The 23,477-nt window shown below is 38.1% G+C and overlaps 1 protein-coding gene across 1 annotated transcript in view; it reads right to left on the reverse strand.

Annotated features, from left to right (window-relative positions):
• LOC110101780 (thylakoid lumenal 29 kDa protein, chloroplastic) overlaps positions 1-23,477 on the reverse strand; it is a 39,349-nt gene that overhangs the window by 2,959 nt on the left and 12,913 nt on the right. The window contains exon 9 of the mRNA XM_020829842.2: positions 22,550-22,687. Within this exon, the coding sequence (XP_020685501.1) occupies positions 22,550-22,687 (138 nt within the window). The remainder of the gene's footprint in view (positions 1-22,549; positions 22,688-23,477) is intronic.

Here is a 23,477-nt window from a genome sequence, read left to right on the forward strand (position 1 = left end):
TTTTGAAGTTTCCGAACTGATTTTGCCTCGAGATTCGTGCCCGATCAAGATAATTTTGTGATGACGTATTAGCTTTGATTATATATTTGTCATTTATTTATATATGTGTCAGGATTAGAAGTTGGTAAGATAATCAACAAATGCACATTGAGTGAAATAAGTAAGAATGAAATCAACAAAAATTGCCAAGTAAAATATATTATATTGTACTATATATATATATATATTATATTATATTTGGTATAATTAAATTTGTAATCAATTTATATTAATTAAGGTAATTCAAAATTTGAATTAACCATACTATGGGATGTATATCATACCAAATGATCAACATCATTATCCCCACTAAACTGACCGTTTTCTTAATTATCTAAATTCAAAATTTAAATAGATTGTACTATGCAATAAAGATCGTATTATATGATAGACTTTCTTAATTAATCTAAATATGTAGTTATATCAACAAAAAAATCTAATTTATATCTATTTAAATAGATCATATTATACAATATAGATCGTACAGTAATATTAATTAGCGCTAAATTTAATTTCACAAATTTAGGATTTTTGTCTAATGCACATCATATAAATTGATTTTTCTCTCATTCTTAATTTAAGAGATAGTGTGTAAGCTTCAGCAAAAAGAGAGGAGATGATGAGGACATCGTTCAGAGATTCAAACATGTGCACCGACGACAGAATCGTAGATCGACGGCTACGATTCAACATCTCTACTTTGATGCATTTCTTTATGTTTTATTTAGTTTTGTTGTTTTCCGAATTTACCCCTATGGGGAAGTGTTTTGTTATTGCAGCCTGGAGGGCAATTGTGTACTTTTTTTTGTTTGAGACCTACATATAGTGGCCTTATGTGTTGTAAGAGGATGATGATTTGATAATGCAAATTTCATGTGTTTTCTTCTTCTTGTGTGAGTACTAGAGAGAAGGGGGAGAAAGCTCAAGGTGAGAGAAAGCGCAATACCCAGCAGCCGTTGGAAGAGTCTACGGCTCATAGTTTAATTTATTTTATTTTTCTTTTCTTCTTTTCCCCACCCCAACTGCCGGCTCCTCCTTCCCCTTCCACCTCCGGCCATCCTCCCCCACCCAAATCCTCCCCTTCCCCCTTGCTCCCCTTCAATTATGATGAGTTCAATCATCATAATTCCCTTCCTAAATTGGCTCCAAGTAAGAAGGAAAAGGAGTTAATTGATTTGAAATTCAAATTCAAATTTCAAATACTTGCCTTATTTACAAACCCTAATTTAGGAGAGTGCATAAATCCAAGTCTAATTTAAATTCAAAATAGATTTGAGTTCTTATTACCTTTCCTAAATTACATTAGTTGTTTTGGAAACTAATAAATCCCTCCCAAATCTCCTCCCTCCCATCATGATGCCGCCGGCCTCCCTTTAATGGGCTCCCCTTGACTTTCCTTTGGAAGCTCTCAACATTAATTGAATTTGAATTCAAATTTTTAAATTCAATTCCCTCCAAATCCCCTTAATCTAAATTAATTTCAGAATTAATAAATCTTTTCCCAACCCTAACCTCCTCTACATCTCACCCACCCAAACCGTCCCCTCTCCCTCCTTGGCCGCCCCTTTCCTCTTGCCTCTTCACCCTTGGAAACCCTATATCTCTCATGTTTGTTGAAGCTAAGAGAAGAAGGCAAGCTCCTCCCTCCCTCTTGCCATTGGTGTATGGCCAATCCTGAGGTCGACTACGGTCTTGCCTACAACGCCCAAGGAGAAATCGATATTCTACTTTCCCCTTTCTACGAACCAGATTGAGAATACGACGACTCGGTGGAAAGCTACGTCAACCACATCCTCCATCGCCTCGCCAAGATGATTTAACTCCAACAACCCCGAGTACCTTAGCTCCTCATTGGAAGATCAACGACTTCTTCTCCTCCAGCTACTTGTCCGGCAAACAAGGCCTTACGGGCCTTTTGTCTTGTGGTGGCGTCATTGGGATTGCTTCTACCATTCCTCCGCTGAACCCAACTCCAAGAGCGAGTGAGAAGGAACTCATGGTGACTATTTCTCGATGTTACATCGTGGATTCTTGTTTATTTGCTATTAGTATTATTATCTTGTTTTCGTTGTTATTTTGATCCTCTTGCTAACCTTATTGTAACCGCTTACCATCACTTAATCTTCTAACGGAATTTCTAAGAATTTGACTTGAGTGAAACATAAGTTTTTAACAAGCAAAGTTCATGTCCAATTTTTACTGTTAAAATCCAAAGCAAATCTTATCGCATGAATGTTTTACATCAAGAGATATTTCATGGAAAAACATTATTATTCCCACAGTGTCAAACTCTAGAGAAACAGAGATTCTTTTTATGAGAGAGTGAACTATTTATTCTCTTTTTTTCTAAACCTGATGGACCTCATGTAATGAAAATGTGTTATTTTGAGAGCTTTAGCATTGCATGAGATCTTGAATCTCTAAAGCCCTTTAAAACAAGATTTTCCTAGCCAATAAGCTAGAGTAGCATCCTTTTCATTTTGAGTAGAAATGAGGGTGTAGGATTTTTTTATTATCCATGAATGAGAAATGCTTCTCTGCCTTACAGTGGCTCAATGAGAGAAAAATGGAAACTTTAGAGGAGGAACTCGGGGATAGATGTAAGCATTGATATCAAATAAAAAAATTGATTTGCATTTCCTCTTCGTTTTTCACACCGCTACATACATGTTGTCTGAAATAGGTAAAAATGAAATCAACAAAAAATGCTAAGTAAAATAGATCATATTGTGTGTATATATATATGAATAGGGATGGGGCGGAGGTGGCTCGGAATGGAGGAAGATCGGAAGATGTGAGCGAGAGTGGGAAGAAGTTTGCGGGAGAAAGAGTCTTGCATGGATAGAGAGGAAGAAGGTGGTCGTGGAGTGGAAGCGACGAAGAGAAGAAGCGGGGTTTCAAACAGAAGAGCTCAGGTGTCTCGCAGGAACCGAACATCTCCATTTGTTGTTGCATTTATAGCCGTATTGGAGCACGAAAGCATAGTGGATTTGCGGGTTTTGAGCAGGAATCGTGGAGAGGAGACTGTTTCGGCGTCGAGCTACAAGATTCCAGTGGGATTCCTTGCGGGATTTCGGAAGATTTGGGCGGCTTCTTGATGCATACGAGGTATGATGATTTTTTTTTTGTTATTACATGGACGTCAACAGAAATTGAATAAGTGGAATCATACAATTAGGTTGGAAATGACAATGATACTGTTTTGGGAGAAAATCAGGAATTATCGGAAAAATATACCAACGAAAATACAAGTGCAAATCAAATAGACAATATAAAAGGAAAAAAAAACACATCTATAGTATGGGATGAATTTAATGAGATAACTCTCCCTGATGGTCAGAAGAAAGTTGAATGTTCCAATTGCAAGAGAAAACTATGCTTAGGTAGTACATGTTAAAAAGATATTGCACTTTGAACCCAAACGAAGACATTGCATGTACCGGTGATAATTCTCAAGAAAGCGGAAGTATAACAACATTCAAGTACGACCAATCTTAAGTAAGGGAGATGGTCGCACATTACGTTTTGATAAATGAAAAACCTTTCTCAGTTGTGGAAGAGTTTGGATTTAAATTAGTGTTAAAGACCATGTCACCATAATTTACGAAGTACAATAGAACAACAGCCTGAAATGATGTGATATTAGTGTATGAGAAGGATAAGAAAAAGCTATATGCTACACTAAAATGCATAACCAGACTTAGTTTTACCATTGATCTATGGAAGTCTAAGAACCACAAATTTCATACATGCCTGTCACAGCACATTATGTAGATTCTAATTGGATGATGGGGCACTGTTGAGCCACACATTAAAGGAAAGAAAAAAGAAAAAATTGATGGCTCAAGTGATGGTCGGCGGGAGCGACGCGTTACTTGAAGAGTCAAACAACCTTTGATCGCCAAATGGACTGCGTTGTTGCTATTGCAACATTGAATTCGCCTAAGAGAGAGCCCCTAATAGCCAAATCAGATGAAAAAGGTCAAAATTAGCGACCGACACCCAAAATTAATGTGATGTTACCCAAACGACGTACGAGCACGAAACGGATTTTGTCATTGCATTTGAAACGACAACAATAACCAAAAAACTATAATTTTGCCCAATGAAAATCACGCATGCAAATCGACGCGAGTTTCAAGGAGACGACTGTTGACCCATAACCAACAAAAAAAAATCGCAAAAAAATCTTATCGTACCTGCCCGCACGTCGTCGCCGCATTTCGCATGTCGAAGCCACCCTCGAGTCGTTTCACCCCACGATCTCTTCCTCGCGACATTAAAGCCAAACGAAATGAGAGGCCTCGGGCGCTGGCTCATTCCCGAATTCTCTCGCTCTCCGATATTTCTCCCTCCCTCTGTGTTTTTCGACTTGGCCAATTCGACGACATTCTATTCCTGCGAGATCGAAAGCTACGACATTTTGATCGGAGCCAACAACTGGAGCCCGCCGGTTGTGAAGATAACTTTCTCCCTTTCACGCTGCTTCTCCGGTGCCTCCAGTGCTGTTCGACTTCGCTGGTTCGACGACGTTCCCCTCCCTGTCGGACGGAAGTTACGACACTTTGATCGGAGGCCACAACAGGGAGCTCGCCGGCTGTAAGGTCACAGCACCTTGATCGGAAGCAACAACTGGGGCTCGGTTGCTGTGAAGGATCGGGAGTTAGGACATTTTGATCGGAAGCATCAACGGGAGCTCCGTTGGCTGCGAAGGTAACTTTCTCCCTTCCACCGCCTTTCCACCTCCTTCATAGTTGTTCGGCTTTGCTCCTTTGTCGACATTCGCTTCCTGTCGGAACGGGAGCCCGACATATTTGATCGGAAGCAAGAGCCGGAGCTTACTTGCTGTGTAGTTAACTTTCAACCTTTCGCATGCTTCTTCGGCTAGAACCCGTAAGCCAGCCAAATCAGAGGGATTAATAATAATTAATTTTAGTTAATTAATTATAATTAATTTTGATTAATTATAACTATTAAAAATAATTATAATTATTCTAATTAATTATAATAAATCTTAATTAATTAACTTTAATTACTTTTAATTAATTTTATTTAAAAATAATTTTAATTAGTTATATTTAATTTTAATTAACTATGGTTATTTAATTAATTATAATTATTATAATTAATCAAAATTAATTTTAAGTAATTAATTATTGATCAGTTTTAATCAATTATGATTAATTTAAAATTAAAGTTAATTTTAATTAATTATATTGTATTATTTTTTAAATAAAAATAATTATATTAATTATTTATAATTAATTAAAAATTATTTATAACTAATTAAGGATAATAATTATATTATTATTATTTTAATTAATTATAATTAATTATAGTTGATTATAATTAATTATAGTTAATTATAATAAAAAAAGGAGATACTTGCCCTCCTACCTCGATCCTCGAGCCGACAGTCGCCGACGACTCCTCCCCGCCGGATCTTCAAGGTATAAGTTCTAACTTAAACCCCGTCCTCGACGTTGCAGCGGACCGGGGAACCACCTATACGCGCTCTTGTAGCACGGTAGGAGGGAGCCTGGTGCGAAGCATACGACGAGGCGGGTAAGCCCTATACACGCTCTTGTAGCGTGGTGGGACGGATTCCTCGACCTCGACACCGACACTGCCGACGACTGCTACGCAAAGGTATGATGTTCCAAAATCCCTTTCTCGACGTTTGCAACGGACCGGAGAACCACCTGTACGCGCTCTTGTAGCACGGTAGGAGGGAGCCAGGTGCGACGCATATGACGAGGTGGGAGAGCCCTATACACGCTCTTGTAGCGTGGTGGGGAGTCACTGCTGTTCTGGTACGTCACTGCTGTTCTGGTACGGATACTGCTGAAGGCCCCATACACGCTCTTGTAGCATGGTGGGATGAAATTTTGTACGGCCGCTGGGTGTCTACGGACACCTACCATACACGCTCTAGTAGCGTGTGGGAAGGTCCAGCTCCCCAATTTCCCTCAAACAGGGGATATGCCGGGGTGCTGCCAAAATTTTCACTGAAATGCACAAAGAACTTGAACAATATAAAGACCTTATTGAGCAACAATGTAGAAGACATGTACTTGAACAAAAATGCACAGAATTTGAACCAAATGAGCAGAGGACTTGTACGAAGAACAGAGGACTGGTGGACCTAAATCTGAACAAAATTCTAAATGATTTTTAAAGGTCAAAATCAAATGAAATAAAATCAAATTGGAATCAGACTCAAGCCAATTTGAATATACACTTGAATTCAAAGACTCCAGTAAACTTTGAACAAAATGTGAGCATGCAATTGAATTCAAAGGACTGAAGAGGACTTGAACAAGACTAGAACATCAAACAAAGACTTTGATTTGGACTGGATCCGAATCCGAATAAAGCAGTTGAACTCGCACTTGAACTCAAGCTATACGATATCAAGTGGGGACTTGTAAACTTGATGAATTCAAGTCTGAATGAAACTGAATTTGGATCAAAACACATACAAAGATCAAAACTTGAATCGCACACGGGGAACTCGTGGCGAACAAGTCCTCGATGCATGAATTCCTATAGCAATCCCTACAAAATGCCTGTTGATTGAGAAGGCAATATGGGAGACCAATAATGGAAGGACCGTCCCCTACAAGCAAGTGAAATCATCCTCCACCTGAGATTGGTGAAAGGTGGATGTGATGCAAGAAACGAGGGTAGGGTCTCCTACGAACACTTCTAGGAGGTCGTAGCGGATACAACTGATCTCCAGCAAATGATTACTTGTGGACAACAACAGCGGGTACTTCATAAGGACAACGAACCACTGTGGGCACAAGTACATCTCCTGCGACGATCCCTACGAGGTCAAACAAGTAACAACAACCACCCGAGATTGGTGAAAGGGTGGATATGTGCAGAAGCAATGGGTCTCCTGCAAAACACTTTCTAAAAGCCGTAGTGGATACAACGGTTCCCTACAAATGCATATGAATACTTGTGGATAACAACAGTGTGTTGCAAGTACGATGAATCACTGTGGGCACAAGTACGGATCCCTTACAAATGCAAATGAACACTTGTGGATAACAACAGTGTATTTTGTTTATAACGAATCACTGTGGACACGAGTACAGAAATCACCTACGACAGCGGTGATCAAAACCTAAGTACACTGGGTACAAAGGCAGCCCGATGATGAAAAGGACACCCCCTGACAGAAGGAAGGAAATATTTGACAAATTAGAACCAAACTTCCTGGTGTTCCCAAAATTCCTTCTTGATTATATATTCAGGAAGAAGACGATATTCACATCTACAAATATCAAAGTCCAGAAGAATTCCCCGGTGAATGAGAAAGGGGAGTCAATATCAAGTTCAAATCTCCAAAGTTCAGAAAGACCCATCCCCGGTGATTGAGAAAGGGAATTAAGTGCAAGATGAGGAAATACCTCATGACATCCAAATAGCTACGCCACCGGATCTGCCAACACATATACAAGCAGACAGAAGGCCGTACAACCTACAATGCAACGCCACCGATATGCAACACATACAAGCAGACAGAAGGCGTCCACAACCTACAATGCAACGCCACCGGATCTGCAACACATATACAAGCAGACAGAAGGCGTCCACAACCTACAATGCAACGCCACCGGATCTGCAATACTGATATAAGCAGACAGAAGGCGTCTACAACATTCATATTCGGCCTTCAAGGCCTTCAACAAAGAAAGTTCATGAACAAGGCATGAAGCCTAAAGAACCCGATCCTTCTATACGGATCAATAGTCGACAGGGTATAACTATCAAATAGATACACGGTTGTAGTGACCGGCGTATTTGTTTAAATACATTCTTTTTAGGCCTTCAAGGCCTGAAATCAAGAAAATTCATGAACAAAAGGCACAAAGCCTATGAAACCCGATCCTCTGTCGACAGCCCGACAGAGTTGACAAGGTTCAATCAATAAAAGGAAGTGACCCCAAACACCCCGATGATGGCCGCATTGACTGGTTATCTCAACCGGAGGGGTTCACAAATACTTTCAAATTCCATCCAAATGTCCGAAAATCTAAATTCCTCAAAGTCCAAATCCAAAAACCCAAAATCCCAGAAAACTTCAGAAAAAATCTCAAAATTCCAAAATCCCAAAAATATTTAAAAATGAAATATATCCATCAATGCTTAAAGCAAAATCCATCCACCTTCCGCAACAGTCTGCCGGGGTGGACAAATTCAAATAAACTCTAGCTCACAAAGAGCCAAATGCCTAGTCGAAAATATCACTAGGATCCATTCTCAAACAATCTCTTGCCAGTAAGGACGTGGTACGTGTCCTCGAAATTATATATCGCTGCTTACATTCAGTACAAAACTGACCCAAGACGGTTCTCCCACATCTTATAACCAACGCCACGATCGCCCCCGTAGGGCATGTCGCTCCTTCCATCCACTAACCGCGCACGTCCTCTACGGGAGTCTGGCGCAGCAGACAATGTCTGTCCAGCATAAAGCGTCGACGTCCATGCTCATCTTGAACCTCGGCTGCGACGACCTGACGTCGGAGTATTCATCAGTGCACGTCCACCTGGCCAAATGGCACCGCCCGAGGATAAACGGTTATGACCCGGGGCCCCGAACCGTAGTGGTTTGCCGCCCAAATTGGCACCACAAATACCGGTTATGGCCCAGAGCCATACGCTCCTTATTGGCATTCAAATCTTTGAGATATGAATCAATAGGATATGATCGATAGGGCACAAAGCCCTCTGTAAGCTAAGGTGGATTTAAATTTGTCCCCTTAGACAAACATTCAACCTCGGTCTACAAGGTCCCCTTGGACGAAGCAACCCATGGCTGCCGACAAGGATCCTTCTGTCAGGTTGGGTCGACTACCTCCTCTGACTAAGTAGACCAGGGACCACGATGGCCCGGGATGACGGAACCATGGGATCTTGATCGGGTCCATCATCCATTCCCCCACCATCCGCTTTAAGTGCAAGATGGTGAAATTTCCATTTTTAAATATCAAACCTTTCAAATTTCCAAACTTTCAACTCAAATCCCAAATCCAAATCCAGTTCTCCAAATTCCAAACCTATTGCTGCTACTATATGCCAGATAACACGTATACTCTGCTTATCTGATCGATGACTAGCCTTAATCGAAAGTTCTCTCTCGTGATCGGGAGGGGTAATTAACTATAGGGGCTTGCGCCTATAGGAAACCAGAACTCAGATCATAAAGTCCTCGCAAAATGAGGGCAAAATCTCTGGGTAGTGTCTTACCTACAAACCCATCTGCCTTCCAAAATTTACCCCGGAACTTAGTTCGTTAAAACTCACTCGCCGAATAAGAAAAGCGAGTGGAGGCCGAGGCCGAATTTTCGGAGCCCACAACGACGCAAGAATTTCGAGAGAATGTGCGCAAATCAAGGAAAAACCAACATTTGGAGCTCTTTTGTTTAATGATAATAATAATTATTATTACTATTAAAATAAAATAAAAACTGCTAACCTCGTATCTGTCAAAAAATTCAAAAAATCTGGCTGAAATCCCAGCAAATCTCACTGAAGCCTCTGTCGAACTGTATACCTTGTCTCCTCTCGTAAATCTCGTAGGCCAGCCTCGATCGCAACTCTACACTTGTTGTTAAAATGAGATGAACGCCCTTCATTTTTTCTCTGGCTTCCACACTCAAAATCTCGAGTACCATCGTCCTCACGCTCAAGCTTCAAAACGACCTAGTCCCCGCAACGGCGCAACCGCTCGATTCGGTCCTTCCCCACAGCCGAGTACCTTCTTCCTCAATGTGTCAAACTTCATACAAACAAAGCAACCTCCCTTCTCCTTTGTTCCTCCACTATAGTAACACATCAAAATTGCTCAACTCTAAAATACACTCAGCCCAAAAGCCTAATTCCTCTGTCAACTCAACTGCAAATCCCCAATAAAAATCAACCCACACCAAATAGCCCATAATTATTCACATCTCACCAAACAACATACTACAACCACCATCTCTCTTCCTTTCACTATTATTGTTAATATCATAATTTGTAATTATTAAAATTATTATTAGTTAAAAGAGAGAAAAGAAACAAAAAAAAGAAGAAAAGAAAAAAAAAGAAAGGATTAAAAAAAAGGCAGGAGAAAGAATTAAAACAAGGGGAAAGAGATTATTTTGTGCATTTTGCCTCGACGTCGACATCGTGGCGCATCGGGGGATCACCCTACACGCTCTCTTAGCATGGTAGGAGGGAACCCGATGCAATGCTTGCGGTGAGCTAGGTAGGCCTTTGCGTGCCTGCAAGGAAAAAATTGTGTACTTTCAGACAGATACCTCAATAACCCTTACACGGTCTCGTAGCATGGTGGCATTAAAAATCACAGTTGTGGTGTCACTTGACACCTACCCTACGGGCTCTCGTAGCATGGTAGGGAAGGCACAGCTCCCGAAATTTCTAGTAAACGAGGGAGAAGTAGGAAGGCCGCCGAAATTCAGAGCAGAGGAAACTTGATTTGAACAAAATGACAAAGAACTTGAACAACTACAAGAGACTTGAATTAAACATAACTACAGCGAACATAACTTAAAATAATGAGCAGGGAACTGAATCTTGAACTAATAAATGCACGACTTCACTGAAAATGCAAATGCTAACTAGTGATCATTTTCATCCAAATGAAAATTAACGAACAAGCAAGGGAGTCATAGTGGGAGATTTTCAGACATAATCAACATGTTAGTCATTTACAAGCACGAAAAGTCATCTCTTGCAAACAAGCACAGAATGATTTTTTATGAACACATCAATCAACATACAAACATACATATTGATTCCTCGTGAGCATCGAAAGTCAACACAGAAAGAAAATGGTAGTTTGCCAACTGACGTACATGAAGGAAACTAGTAGCGAATGCAGCTCACCTAGCAGTCAGCATTAATGTGTAGATGAATACACAAACTCAATCTGTGGACAATGAAACTTCTTGCAAATGCATATAGTGCAGCATACAATGAATATGAGCATCTGCAAGCGAATGTAGGAGACTCGTCAAGCATATAGTAGTCCATCTACGGGTGATGACGAACAACATACAGTATATGCTTGATCAACACACCCCCTCATAGTCAACAACCATGCAATGGAAGTTAAATACACCGACCCCTATCCAAGAAAAAGCTGATGACATGAAACAAATGCAAGCACCTACGAACTGATGCAGGAGACTCGTCATGCACATTACATGTCATCTATGAACAACGGTAGGAGATTCGTCAGTGCACGATAGTCTACCTACATAAAGAAACAAATGATCCATAATGCAATGATGCGATTCACCTGTAAGCAAAATTTGGGAATTAATAGTAAAATTGTGGGCCACTGATAAGATGAGGCAGTAAATTTGTGATGCCAGGCTATCACATCAAAAAAGTCAGCTTACTTGCAAGAGACGGGTAGAAGGCTCCTAATGCATCGCATAGTGTATTTGCGAGCAGAACCACAATCCTGCAAGTTGAAAGTTGATGAAGATGACGACATGCTGAAGATGAATGAGCCAAACTGCATTGTCAACGCACTACAAATGAAATTCAATGCGCTGCTGCACAACGAAACCTGATCTGCAACACTTGTACAAGCAGACAGAAGGCATCTACAGGCTTCTGAATAGAACATTGCACACACTCAAATGACAATCATTCACACAGCTAACTAATATCAAACACCTTAAAATGCTCTCCCACGTGCATTGCAACGGGCAAAATACATCATTCAAATATGTCATTCAGCTGTAATAGCACATCACACTAACATGCAAATATGTCGTGTACACTCAATATACTTTTTTTTAAAGAAATGCAGCATGCATTAATAAAAAAGAAACTATTACAAACTACTAAGTGATAGCTAAACTATCACATTCCTCCTTTAACAAAGAAATAAGCAAAGGAGGAATATTATTACTACTAACATCATCACAAAGGAAATCACTAAAAATAGCATAGTTAGCGCATAAATCAACTAACTTTTTATAATTACGATTAGAAAAATGAATCAATACTTGATTGAACTCCTTTAAAAAAGAGAAGCCCTCATCTGCCACTTGAAGAGAAATTCAATTAGCCTTATCAAAAGACCTTTGAAGAAGCTTGATAATATTATAATTATCCCCTTCAATAATTATTCCTCTTGTTTCAAACATCCAATCCTTTATTACTCTTTTTAAAGCTATGATAGCCATCATCTCCAACTGAGCAATATCCCAATGTAAGCAACTAAAGCCAAAAGCAAGTAAAAAATATGCCTTTATAGTCTTTGAACACACCGCCAATGCCAATTTTATTAGATTTTAACAAAGATGCATCACTGTTTATTTTAATCCAATCGGGGGGAGGAGGATGCCAAGAATTAAAAAACAGTTGAGAAACCAGGTTAGCACCACAGTTTTCCGAACTCAGGAATGAAGAAGAAGCAATAGAAATAATGTTAGCAATAAGGAAACCCGAACTATCTTCACCTTCGCCATGCTTTAGTTTATTCCTACTTTTCCATGAAAAAATAGCCAATGTACAATAAAAATTTGCAATAAAAGGATTAGAAATAGAAAGCTACTCCAACTGTACACAGCATGCAAAAGATTATAAAGCTGGCACACCGAAACCCCATTTATTCAAATACTGTATCACTTGACTAAGTTTAGAATAACCAATAGCTATGTGATCCACATTTTCAATAAACAAATAGCCTCTTGGACAGCCATTATAGTTCAAAAGCCGTCTAAATATTAAGAAATCATTAGTGGGAATGACATAATTAAACAAGCGCCACCAGAAAAGTTCTACACGCGGTAACAACATCAGTCTCTTAATCTATTTCCAGTAATTAACTTCCTCATCATCTTCATTTGAAGCTTCAGCTGCCAGAGAAGTAATCGTTCTCCTAGATGCTTCCATCTTCAGCACTATGTGGTCTTGTTCCAAATCTGAATAAATATGTATCTTCTTGATAAGATCACACAATTCTTTGCGAAAAACTTGGTCAAGCCGCACCTCATTCCAACCACCATCTGAAATAAAGTTATCAAGAGAAAACCCAACCTCTCCCAAACTTCCAATAAACGTAGGCCATCTCTCCAAGCTTCTATTAGGAATCCACACATCCCTAAGGATATTAATAGAATTTCCATTTGAAACCTTCCACCTTACAATAGGACGTAGATACTTTGCACCATTAAGCATAATTTTCTATGTTGAAGAACATCCTCTTCTAACTTTGTAATCCTATATATTCTTTCCATATTTTACAATTAGATTCCTATTGAGAAGAGAATTCTGGCAGGAAAAAAAATTCCAAGCAAACTTGGCATGCAATGGCCCAACTAATGCTCTAGCAGAAACTAATCCACAACCACCCCTATTTTTTGGCTTACATAATACATCCCAAGCAATAATGAAGGCCTTTATTACCATCTTGTTTATGCCAAATAAAATTTCTACAAAATTTATCAAATTCACATAAAAAACCCATAAGAACTAAAGAGTGAGATAAAAGAAATATGGGAAGAGACAAAAAAACAGCTTTGACAAAAACAAGCATCCGTGCCAAAGAAATAAATTTGTTTCCCCACACATTCAATCTATTCAAGGCCTTCTCCATCATATTATAAAAATCAGAAAACCACAAGCATCCTTAAAGAGATCTTCACCCCAAGATAATTCATCTCCTTAACCACCTTGAAACCCAACAACTTGAAAATACATTTCTTCCTCTTCCTGCCCACCGACTTGCCAAAAAAGATAGAGGGTTTCTACAAATTAATGTTCTGACCAGACCACTTGCAATAGTTATTGATGATCCCTTTCACTTTCTTAACACTCCTAAATTTGGCTTCCGAAAAAATAAGGATATCATCAGCATATAAAAGATGAAAATTTTTTTGAGCCTTAGGAGAAATTTTAATCCCGAGGTTTCTTTCTTTGAGAAAAAATGTACTAAATAAAAGTTGGGAACACAAAATGAATAAAGAAGGAGACAACGGACATCCCTGCCTAAATCCATTCCTTCCTTCAATCCAATCTGAGTATTTGCCATTAATCAAAATGGAAAAATCTTGGATGATCATGTTTAATTAGAGTTATCGTATGTTTTGAAATTAAGCATGCATATTATTCTCAATGTCTTGTGTTACTACAATCTAGAAACATGATTTACTCACTAAGTTATTTTATGAATGACCTTGTTCATTAAAAAATATTTACAAGTATAATTCGATTAACTTAAAATGAATAGAAGAGAAGATAGTGTATATTATAGGCGAGATGCTCTAAGGGAAAGGTAATAATTGTAATTTTTTTATTGAGAAGTTTTTAGTGGCTCTTTCAACTTATGAGTGATAATTTTAGCAAATAAAATTTTAAAGAAGTTGTCCGACCATCTATTCCCATCTCACCAATTCAAGTTTCAGGGCCGGGTCGTGGCACTCTTTAACACCAATAAACATGTCATCAAGTTTAACAATGGTAATGACTCCACCACCTCCACCCCTAGATCCTCGATCATACTCTTCCTACAAGTATTCCCAAGATGCTTTGACACTCCACCACCTCCACCTCAAGCACCTTGGGCATAACCTTCATGTAATTATTCTCAAGATGCTTGGACTAACCACTTCTCTTATAAGAGTTTAATATTGATAACCATTTTGAGCAAGGGAATAAGAGATTAACCCTACAATAACAAGAATAGGAGTATGGCGACCATAGAAGAACCAATATGATGAGGATAAAGCACGGTTCCTTAGACAATTAGTCCAACAAAAATATTACATATGTCATTCTCCAAAACTTGATTAAGGTCACTCAGATGCATGCGTGTTTATTTTTCTTGTATTACTTATCTTTGTTATGGTTTTTTTTTATTTTTAATATCTTAGAAGGGGGAGTAGTAGTTGTTGACGCACTTTTTTTTTTTTTGCATCGACTCGACTCCGATCGAGCCCGACTAGGATCAATCGTGCTCGATCGATTCGATCGAAGGTCGTCGAAATGAAATTGACTCAAATCAAATCCCCGATTTAATTAAATTAAATCAATTTAATTTAATTTAAATCAAATCAATCCAATTCAAATCCAATCAAACCCCGTCGAGCTCAATTCGACGTGATTCGACGTCGATTCAAGCTTAATTTCGCAAAATTAGCTTGATCAGACCCAATCGGACCCAAACCGACCCAAATCGGTTCGGGTCGAGTCCAATCCGGACTCAATTTCAACCCTAATTTCTCAATTTGGGCTGAATTTGATTTTCAAATCAAAATTTGAAATGAAGGGCTCAGATTTCTTGTGGAATTTTGCCCTAAATCCATCGTTTCACGCGTGAAAAGAGGAGATAGGGCATTTTGGGCGGTGTCTTGTGCGCCTCTAAGAGAAACGAAAGAGAGAAAGGGGAGCATTCGGCTCCCCCTATCTATCCCGTCCCGCACAAAGAGAGAGCGAGAGAAGAGAGGCGGAACCCCCTCTCACGCAAAAGCAATATAAGAAACTTAGGAAAGAGCATGCTTTTCTATTGCGCAATCAGGTAAACAATCAAACATGCTTTTATTTATATCAAATGCAAGAAAATGTAAATAGAGTCCACATTATTACAACCAGATTTGACAGTTGAGTTGCCTGTCATTATACAACCCAGTCAAATTTACAGACTCTACTTGTGGGGTTCTTCAGGCTCTTGACTTTGAATGGACATTGGGCTTCACCTTTGCAGGTACATCCTTCTAGTCCACTTCATTCTTTTGCTCCAAACCCCCACAAGTTTGATACAATTATAATTCTATCAAATACATGTTTGAAAAGAAAAGAGACTCAAACCTACAGTGGATTAGAAGCAGTTATATAATAAAGCATCACATTAGGAATTTTGTTTAGCACTTAGAGTGTCAAACGCATGCTTCTACCCTATTGGCCACATCTTTGGGGGGTTTTAAGCAGCACCAGTCATGCAAGTAGTTTATTATTTATGAGCGCCCCCCTTTTAGATATGGCCACCTGCAAGAAGAACATGTATATTTCTACACTATCCACTTAAGGGCAAGTGCCAACAACGCAGACAATCCAAGGGCAATCACACCACAACATCAAACACATGCGTATAAAAGAAAAATTTTAATCCTAGCATGCCTAAGGGGCTGTGCACCTAAGTGTGTGAGACTTGTGTAGTATGTCACATTAAAGGTCTTTGATTTTATTTTGGAATGAAGATGTTTAATCTTTATCCAAGGGTGATTTCACTTTAAGTTGTTTGTGATTTAAATATTTTATTTCATTTTTAAATGTTTCATATTTAGGAGGGTTATAAAGAACCCATAAAGTAACCACATGTTTGCTTTTGGGCAAGCCTGTTACTTATGAATCCTAAGATACAATGGTGTAGTCATCCCGCCTTTTGGGGTAGATGATTGATTATTGTATCAAAAGGAACATAAGTAATTTTTAGGTGTTTTGGAGTTCTCTTAGTGTTTGGATAAGAGAAATATCTATCTAATAGGATAAGATAGACATGCCTAAGGGGTTTCACTTAGGACTTGGTGAAATCCATCCAATAGGGTAGGATGAACTTCAACAGATTGGATAATTCCTAAGGGACATCTATGAGTTTAGCATTTTAAATGTCATAGGAAAGATCACTCAGTTTGGGTTGAGTGGAAGAGATTACTTAGATTTTGGGTCTAAGGAAGGTGTCCAACATGTAGTTTTTGGGCTACATGTTGAGGAATTCTCCTTAGCTTTTGGAGCTAGGAGGAGAAAGATAGGAATCTAACATTTAGCTTTTAGGCTAAATGTAGGAGAACTCTCTCTAACTTTTGAAGTTAAAGAGAGAAGAGATCTCCTACAACTTTGGAGTTGGAGGAGAAAGGACCTATAGCTTTTGGGCTAAGGTATGACATTTTCTAAGGCCTTTGGAACCTATAGAAGTGAGGGAAATTAGTAGCTTTGAGGCTACGAATCAAAAGAGTGTCTCCTTGAATTTTTGTATTCAATGAGTTGAGTTTCATTTGCTTAATTTGGATTAAGCAAACAAAGGAGAATGATGTATAGATTTGAGCCACACATCAATGATTCTTTGGACTTTTGGGTGTCCAAAAAGAAGAACTCATTCAACCAGTTTGTGTTAGGAGAATGAAAGAATGCTAGGAGTTTGACTCCTTTGCTTGATATAAGATTAATTGTTAAATTTGGTTCAACAGATAAATGATTTAGACTAAACTATTTGATGATTTTGATTCAACAAATAGACGGTTTGTCATAGGTTTGAAACAAGATTGATTCATACAATATGAGTTGAGTGAATGAAACTTTTCTACAACTTTTGAGTTGTAGAAAGGAGAAAAGAATATGCAACTTTGGATTGCAAGCTTCTAAAATATTTTTGAATATTTGGTGTTCAAAGAGGGGGATCCATTCTCCCAACTTGGGTTTGAGAGCATGAAGATGGATTTAGATGCTCTCCTACAATCTTAGCTTGTAGGAAAGGGAGAGGGAAATGCAACTTAGAAGTTGCAAATTGGTGATTATTCCTTGAACATTTTGATGTTCAAGGAGAGAGGACCACTTACTTGATTTAGCCCAAGTAAATGGTGAAGTTTCTTTGAGCATTTGGTACTCAAAGGAAAATGAACATTTACTCAATTTTGGGCTAAACAAATGAGAAAGACTAGGATTTGAGTCCTATCTCTAGAAGATTACTCATTGGTTTGTGTTCCAACGAATAAATGATTTGATAAATTTTCCACAACTTTGGGGTTGAAGGAAGAAGATGGTTTGTTGGTTTTATGTTCCAACAAAAGGATGGATAGCTTAGAATTTAGTTTCAAGCTATAATGATTCATGTACTCTAACACTTGAAGCTTCAAGAACGCTCCATGGATTGTACATGGGAAAGGATGATTCATTTGTTAATTTCATGTCTTAACAAAGAAAAGATTGAACTTAGGATTTGGTCCTAAATCCCTTGAAGATTCATGTGATGAAATAATTTACCAAATCTATGCTGCTACTATATGCCAGATAACACGTATCTCTACGTATCTGATTGATGACTAGCCTTAATTGAAAGTTCTCTCTCGTGATTGGGAGGGGTAATTAACTATAGGGGCTTGTGCCTATAGGAAACCATATCTTAGATCATAAAGTCCTCGCAAAATGAGGGCGAAATCTCTGGGTAGTGTCTTATCTACAAACCCATCTGCCTTCCAAAATTTACCTCGGAACTTAGTTCGTTAAAACTCCCTCGCCGAATAAGAAAAGCGAGTGGAGGCCGCGGCCGAATTTTCGGAGCCCACATAGATGTGCATGAGAAAGAGAATTTCCCTACATCTTTTAGAGTATTTTGGATTCAATTAGGAGAGGGAAGAATTGATTTCCTAAGGTTTTAGGAGACGTTTCTAAACCAATTTTGGCATGACTTAGAAACTTGGATAGAGAAGATCTATCCTTACAACTTCTAGGAGATTTAAGATCAACTTAAGTATGATCTAAGAAGAACCTAGGAATGCATGCATGTGTAGATGATTCTCTAAATCCAGGAATTTTGATCATTGAAAGCAATGAAGCATTTGTTTTGTAAAATGTCGTACATAAACTTAACCAACAATATATTTTGTGGGATCTACAACATAGACTTTGGAAAGTTAATGGGAGACCTTACAATGATTTGATCTTTTCATTAGTTGATTAAATTCATATTCAAGCACTCACAAAAAGCTCTCTAGAGTTCATAAACTTCAATATACGCACACTTCTTTCAAATCGTAAGTCATTTTTGTCATGACTCGTACTTGAAGGAATGGTGCATACAATTTAGATGAGTTTCAAGCTTATGAACATCCTCATATATTTAGTTTTTGCTTCAACAAACAATCAATTCAAGATTGTCACTCTACACTCTAAGTTTCATGTGATGCAAATCATAAATTTAATTGATCATCAATGTTGTGAGGTTTGCTACATAGACCCTTGAAAGATTGTGTCTCACAATGACTAGAAATGCCCAAATCAATTAAATTCAATATAAGCATTAAACAAAAACTCTAGAGGTAATTAATATTATGCATGCAAAAGTTCTCATAGATTTGGATGTCTATTTTGTCATGACAATGCATCTAAATGAGAAATGCATGCAACTAGTGACAATCCAAACCTATGTGTTATCATTGACTTCGAGGTCAAATGATAGCACCTATCCTAGGGCATGATTGTAGGCGACGGTATTAGGCACAATATGATGCATAAACATACATTTGAGAGGTGTGGATAACAATCTCCGGACCCTCACATGAGAGCCAACAAATGGAAATCACCGAATTTCCACTATTTTTTGCAAAGTGGACAGCCAACAAAGGGGTTTTGAGAGAGCGAAAATTGAAGTTTTTAAGGACCTAAGGTTCGGGGGCGTCAACCACACAACAATTGGCCTTGGGGGGGACCCTAGGTTTCACTAAGTTTAAGGATTTTACCTCACCCGGATTGTCCTAGCGCTCCAAATTGTTGTCCAAACCGCTGTCCAAGCTTTTCCCAATGTCGCCGCTGCTGTCCAAGCCTTTCCGGAAGGTGGATTTGCTGTCCAAACTGCTTCGGACAGCAATTTTCACTGTTTGAATGCTCCCAGAGGTTGCGTGGCTGCTGTCCAAGCTTTTCCCAACATCGCCACTGCTGTCCAAGACGTTCCGAAGGCTCCAAACCGCTGTTCGGGAGGTTTTGGAGACTTTCTTTTCTGTTTGGAAGCTTCGGACAGCTCCCAACTCGTCTCGAGGTCACCGGAGTTGAAGGAGGAAGGGGAGAAGCCACTAACTCCACTGATCTTTGAGAAAGAAAGCAAATGGAAGGCTTAACCTTTGATTGACTTCTTGAGAATGAAGAAAAAGGCCTCAAATCTCTAGCTCCATCTTCCCTTCCAACCTAGAATAGCAGCACGCAGAGCTCAGGTTTGCCGGAAGAAGGGCGACGGAGGCGGGCTCGGCCTCGCACGGTAGAGTCGCACGCGAAAGGCTCTCGTTCCGCCTGATGGAGTCGCGCGTGAGAGGGGGTTCCGCCTCTCTTCTCTCGCTCTCTCTGTTTGTGGGGACGGGATAGATAGGGGGAGCCGAATGCTACCCTTTCTCTCTTTCGTTTCTCTTAGAGGCGCACAAGGCACCGCCCAAAATGCCCTATCTCCTCTTCTCACGCGTGAAACGATGGATTTAGGGCAAAATTCCACAAGAAATCTGAGCCCTTCATTTCAAATTTTGATTTGAAAATCAAATTCAGCCCAAATTGAGAAATTAGGGTTGAAATTGAGTCCGGATTGGACTCGACCCGAACCAATTTGGGTCGGTTTGTGTCCGATTGGGTATGATCAAGCTAATTTTGCAAAATTAAGCTTGAATCGACACCGAATCGCGTAGAATTGAGCTCGACGAGGTTCGATTGGATTTGAATTGGATTGATTTGATTTAAATTAAATTAAATTGATTTAATTTAATTAAATCGGGATTTGATTTGAGTAAATTTCATTTCGACGACCTTCGATCGAATCGATCGAGCACAATCGAGCCTAGTCGGGCTCGATCGGAGTCGAGTCGATGCAAAAAAAAAAGTGCGTCAACAGTAGTGTAGTTGTAGTTCTACATTACTTTTGTATTTCTTTGTTTGAAGTTTCGTGTTTGTCCTCTGTTTAATGTTTTTCATTCAATTATGTTTATAAGTTAGCTTGAGCTAAATATTTAAATATGAGTTGTTATGTCTATTTTGATCTCTGAGCTTATTACATGTCGTTTAACATTCGCATGCAATACATATTAACAAAAAGTATTTTTAAGAAGCAAAAATTCAAGGGAGTTAAGAAAACTCTGAATTTTTTTATATACAATTAAAAGTATATTTGTCATCATCAAACAAGAAATCGTTAATCCCATATGAGCATAAATTGGTTTTAAATGTTGTAATGATCACAAATATAATTTGGTTTGAGCTAATGCTTATTAGTAAAAACAATTGTGCAAGTATGTGTACTAAAATTTCAGGTGCAAATAAAAAAGAGAAATGTTAGTGTTAGGGACACTCAAAGAAAACACACGACTCAAATGAAACACAAGATACAAGCCAATCAAGCTAGCCTATGATCAGAGCAATTCAAGGTAGATTACCAGTAAGGCAATCCAAGCTAGCAAGGAATATTTCAAGATAAGAGCTTCAACTTTAGTAAAATAATTTTTTTCATAGTTATGCATTTGAATACAACACACATACGAGTAAAATAAATAAAAAATGAAATCAACACAAATTGGTAAGTAGGGCTAATCATTCATGATGAATTAGAGTTTCATTGTGCTATATGGATTCTCCTTAATTGATCTAATTAAAAAGTTGAATCAATAAGATGATTAGATTAGTATTGAATAGGTCGCATTATATGATATAGATCATATAATTTAATCGATTAATGCTCTATTTAATTTCATATATTTAGGAATTTTGACAAATTCATATAAATTGATTTTTCTCATACCCTAAACATAAGAGTAGTATATTGGCTATGGAGAATAGAGCGGAGAGTATTCTTGGCGAAAACTTCTTGTTCCTACTTCAGCAAACTTTATATAGAGAGTTCTTTTGTGAGAGAGTGCACTAATTGTTTCCTTCCTCCTTTACATACCTAATAGTCCTCATAGTTTGATGATGTCGCTATTTTAAGAGGACTTTGAATTCTTTAAAGTTATTAGATCTCTAAAGATCTTAAAAACTTGATTAGACTAGCTGATGGTTAGAGTAATGGTATTCAAATTTGGGATAGAAGATGGGGTGTAAGATTTCTACATTACCCTTGAAGGAGAGAAACTTCTTTGCCTTATGGTCGCTAAAGGAGAGATTAATGGAAATCATGAGAAGACCTTGAGGCATAGATGCAAGTGTTGGTGTCAAACCATAATAACAGTGGTTTGGATTTCTTTATCTTTTTTTTTTTTCTGCACCACTAATTTACTTGATTTACCCTATTGTTTTTATCATTTTGCTTGTATGATGGAAAACATTGTGATATGGATGGTGCTTGTTCTCTAGGTTACTTGATAAATTGAGCCTTGCATGCTTATAAAGTTTCTTAAGATATCTAATAGATTGATGTTTTATTTGTCACTCGTGATGTGAAGCAATCTTATCATTCAGGGGAACTAGTGTTGGTGAGAACTTTAAAATCAAAAGAAAATTATTCGTACGTATAATCTCCTGTTAATAACAGTGTTTTGAAAATGATAAAAAATAATTTGTTAAGAACAGTGTTTTTATTAGTTTAGTCCAACTTTTTCTATCACACGCTACTTATTTTAATGGGAAAAAAAACAACTTGGGTTGTTAGATTTTTGTTTGTTTTTTTGTGCACGCCTATTCAACACTATGTGGGCTTCACTTTTCATTAAATAAAAAATAACAAAGGCATTCAAACCAATAAGAATTAACTTAAAAACAAATAAAAACAGTCAAAAGGGTGTGACGAGCACCTGACGTGGTCCAAAGCCAATGCTAGAGAATTTTCTTTTCATTTCCTGAACAGACGCTTTGTCCCACTGAGGAATCCTGCCTTCCGGGTCAGGATCTTTAGAGTCTGTTCTGCCAAATTGCCTGTCAAATAAGCCCCACTGTTGATAAGAAGAAATAAGCTTGTCATATTCACGGAATGTGATCTTCAACGTAATAAAGAGCATAAATGATGCACTCTTTTTTTACTAAATTCAATGAAAACAGTAAAGTACTTGCATGCAAAGTTAATTTTTAGTGCTTGATTTGAAGTTATTTTAGCAAAGAAGAGTTATTTTACTTCATAGTTAATTTCCTTCACAAATTTGAAGAAAATGCAGCCCAGTTAATTGCATTCATTTTGCATGCATCTACTTTATATTACATTCAAAATACAAAGTCAAACAGACGCATAATGTAAATAGAAGCCATAACAACGATGGCCTTGTCATTTCCATCAACAATATGCGAAATACAGCACAAGAGTAATTCGATTGTAAAATTCAAAAAGTTTATACATAGCTGTAACCATGAAGCTTCAACAAAATGAAAATGTCAGCTCAGAAGTCCAAGTATGCTCATAAAATTCCACCAAGAATTTGATTATAAGTGTAGGAACTAGTAATTTTAAATAGGTCTTGCCAATGAGAACACTGATGTTAATGAAATAGATTTGTTCACTGTGATGGCTATGAAGATTTAAAATTGCACAATTGGGTATTGAGGCGTTTGTCATTCGCGAGATGAGGCGCAAGCCTCAAGATATTTTGAGGCTACGCCTCAAAATTCAAAATTTTCGTAAAATGAAATAAAGGTTTAAAGTGTTTTTTGTATAATACCCAAATAATATGTTAAACAATGATATGTTAACTTTCTATTGAACTATGAAGTAACATATCAGACATATGAAAT

This window comes from Dendrobium catenatum, unplaced genomic scaffold (assembly GCF_001605985.2).
Source record: "Dendrobium catenatum unplaced genomic scaffold, ASM160598v2 original_scaffold_67303, whole genome shotgun sequence".
NCBI lineage: Eukaryota > Viridiplantae > Streptophyta > Magnoliopsida > Asparagales > Orchidaceae > Dendrobium > Dendrobium catenatum.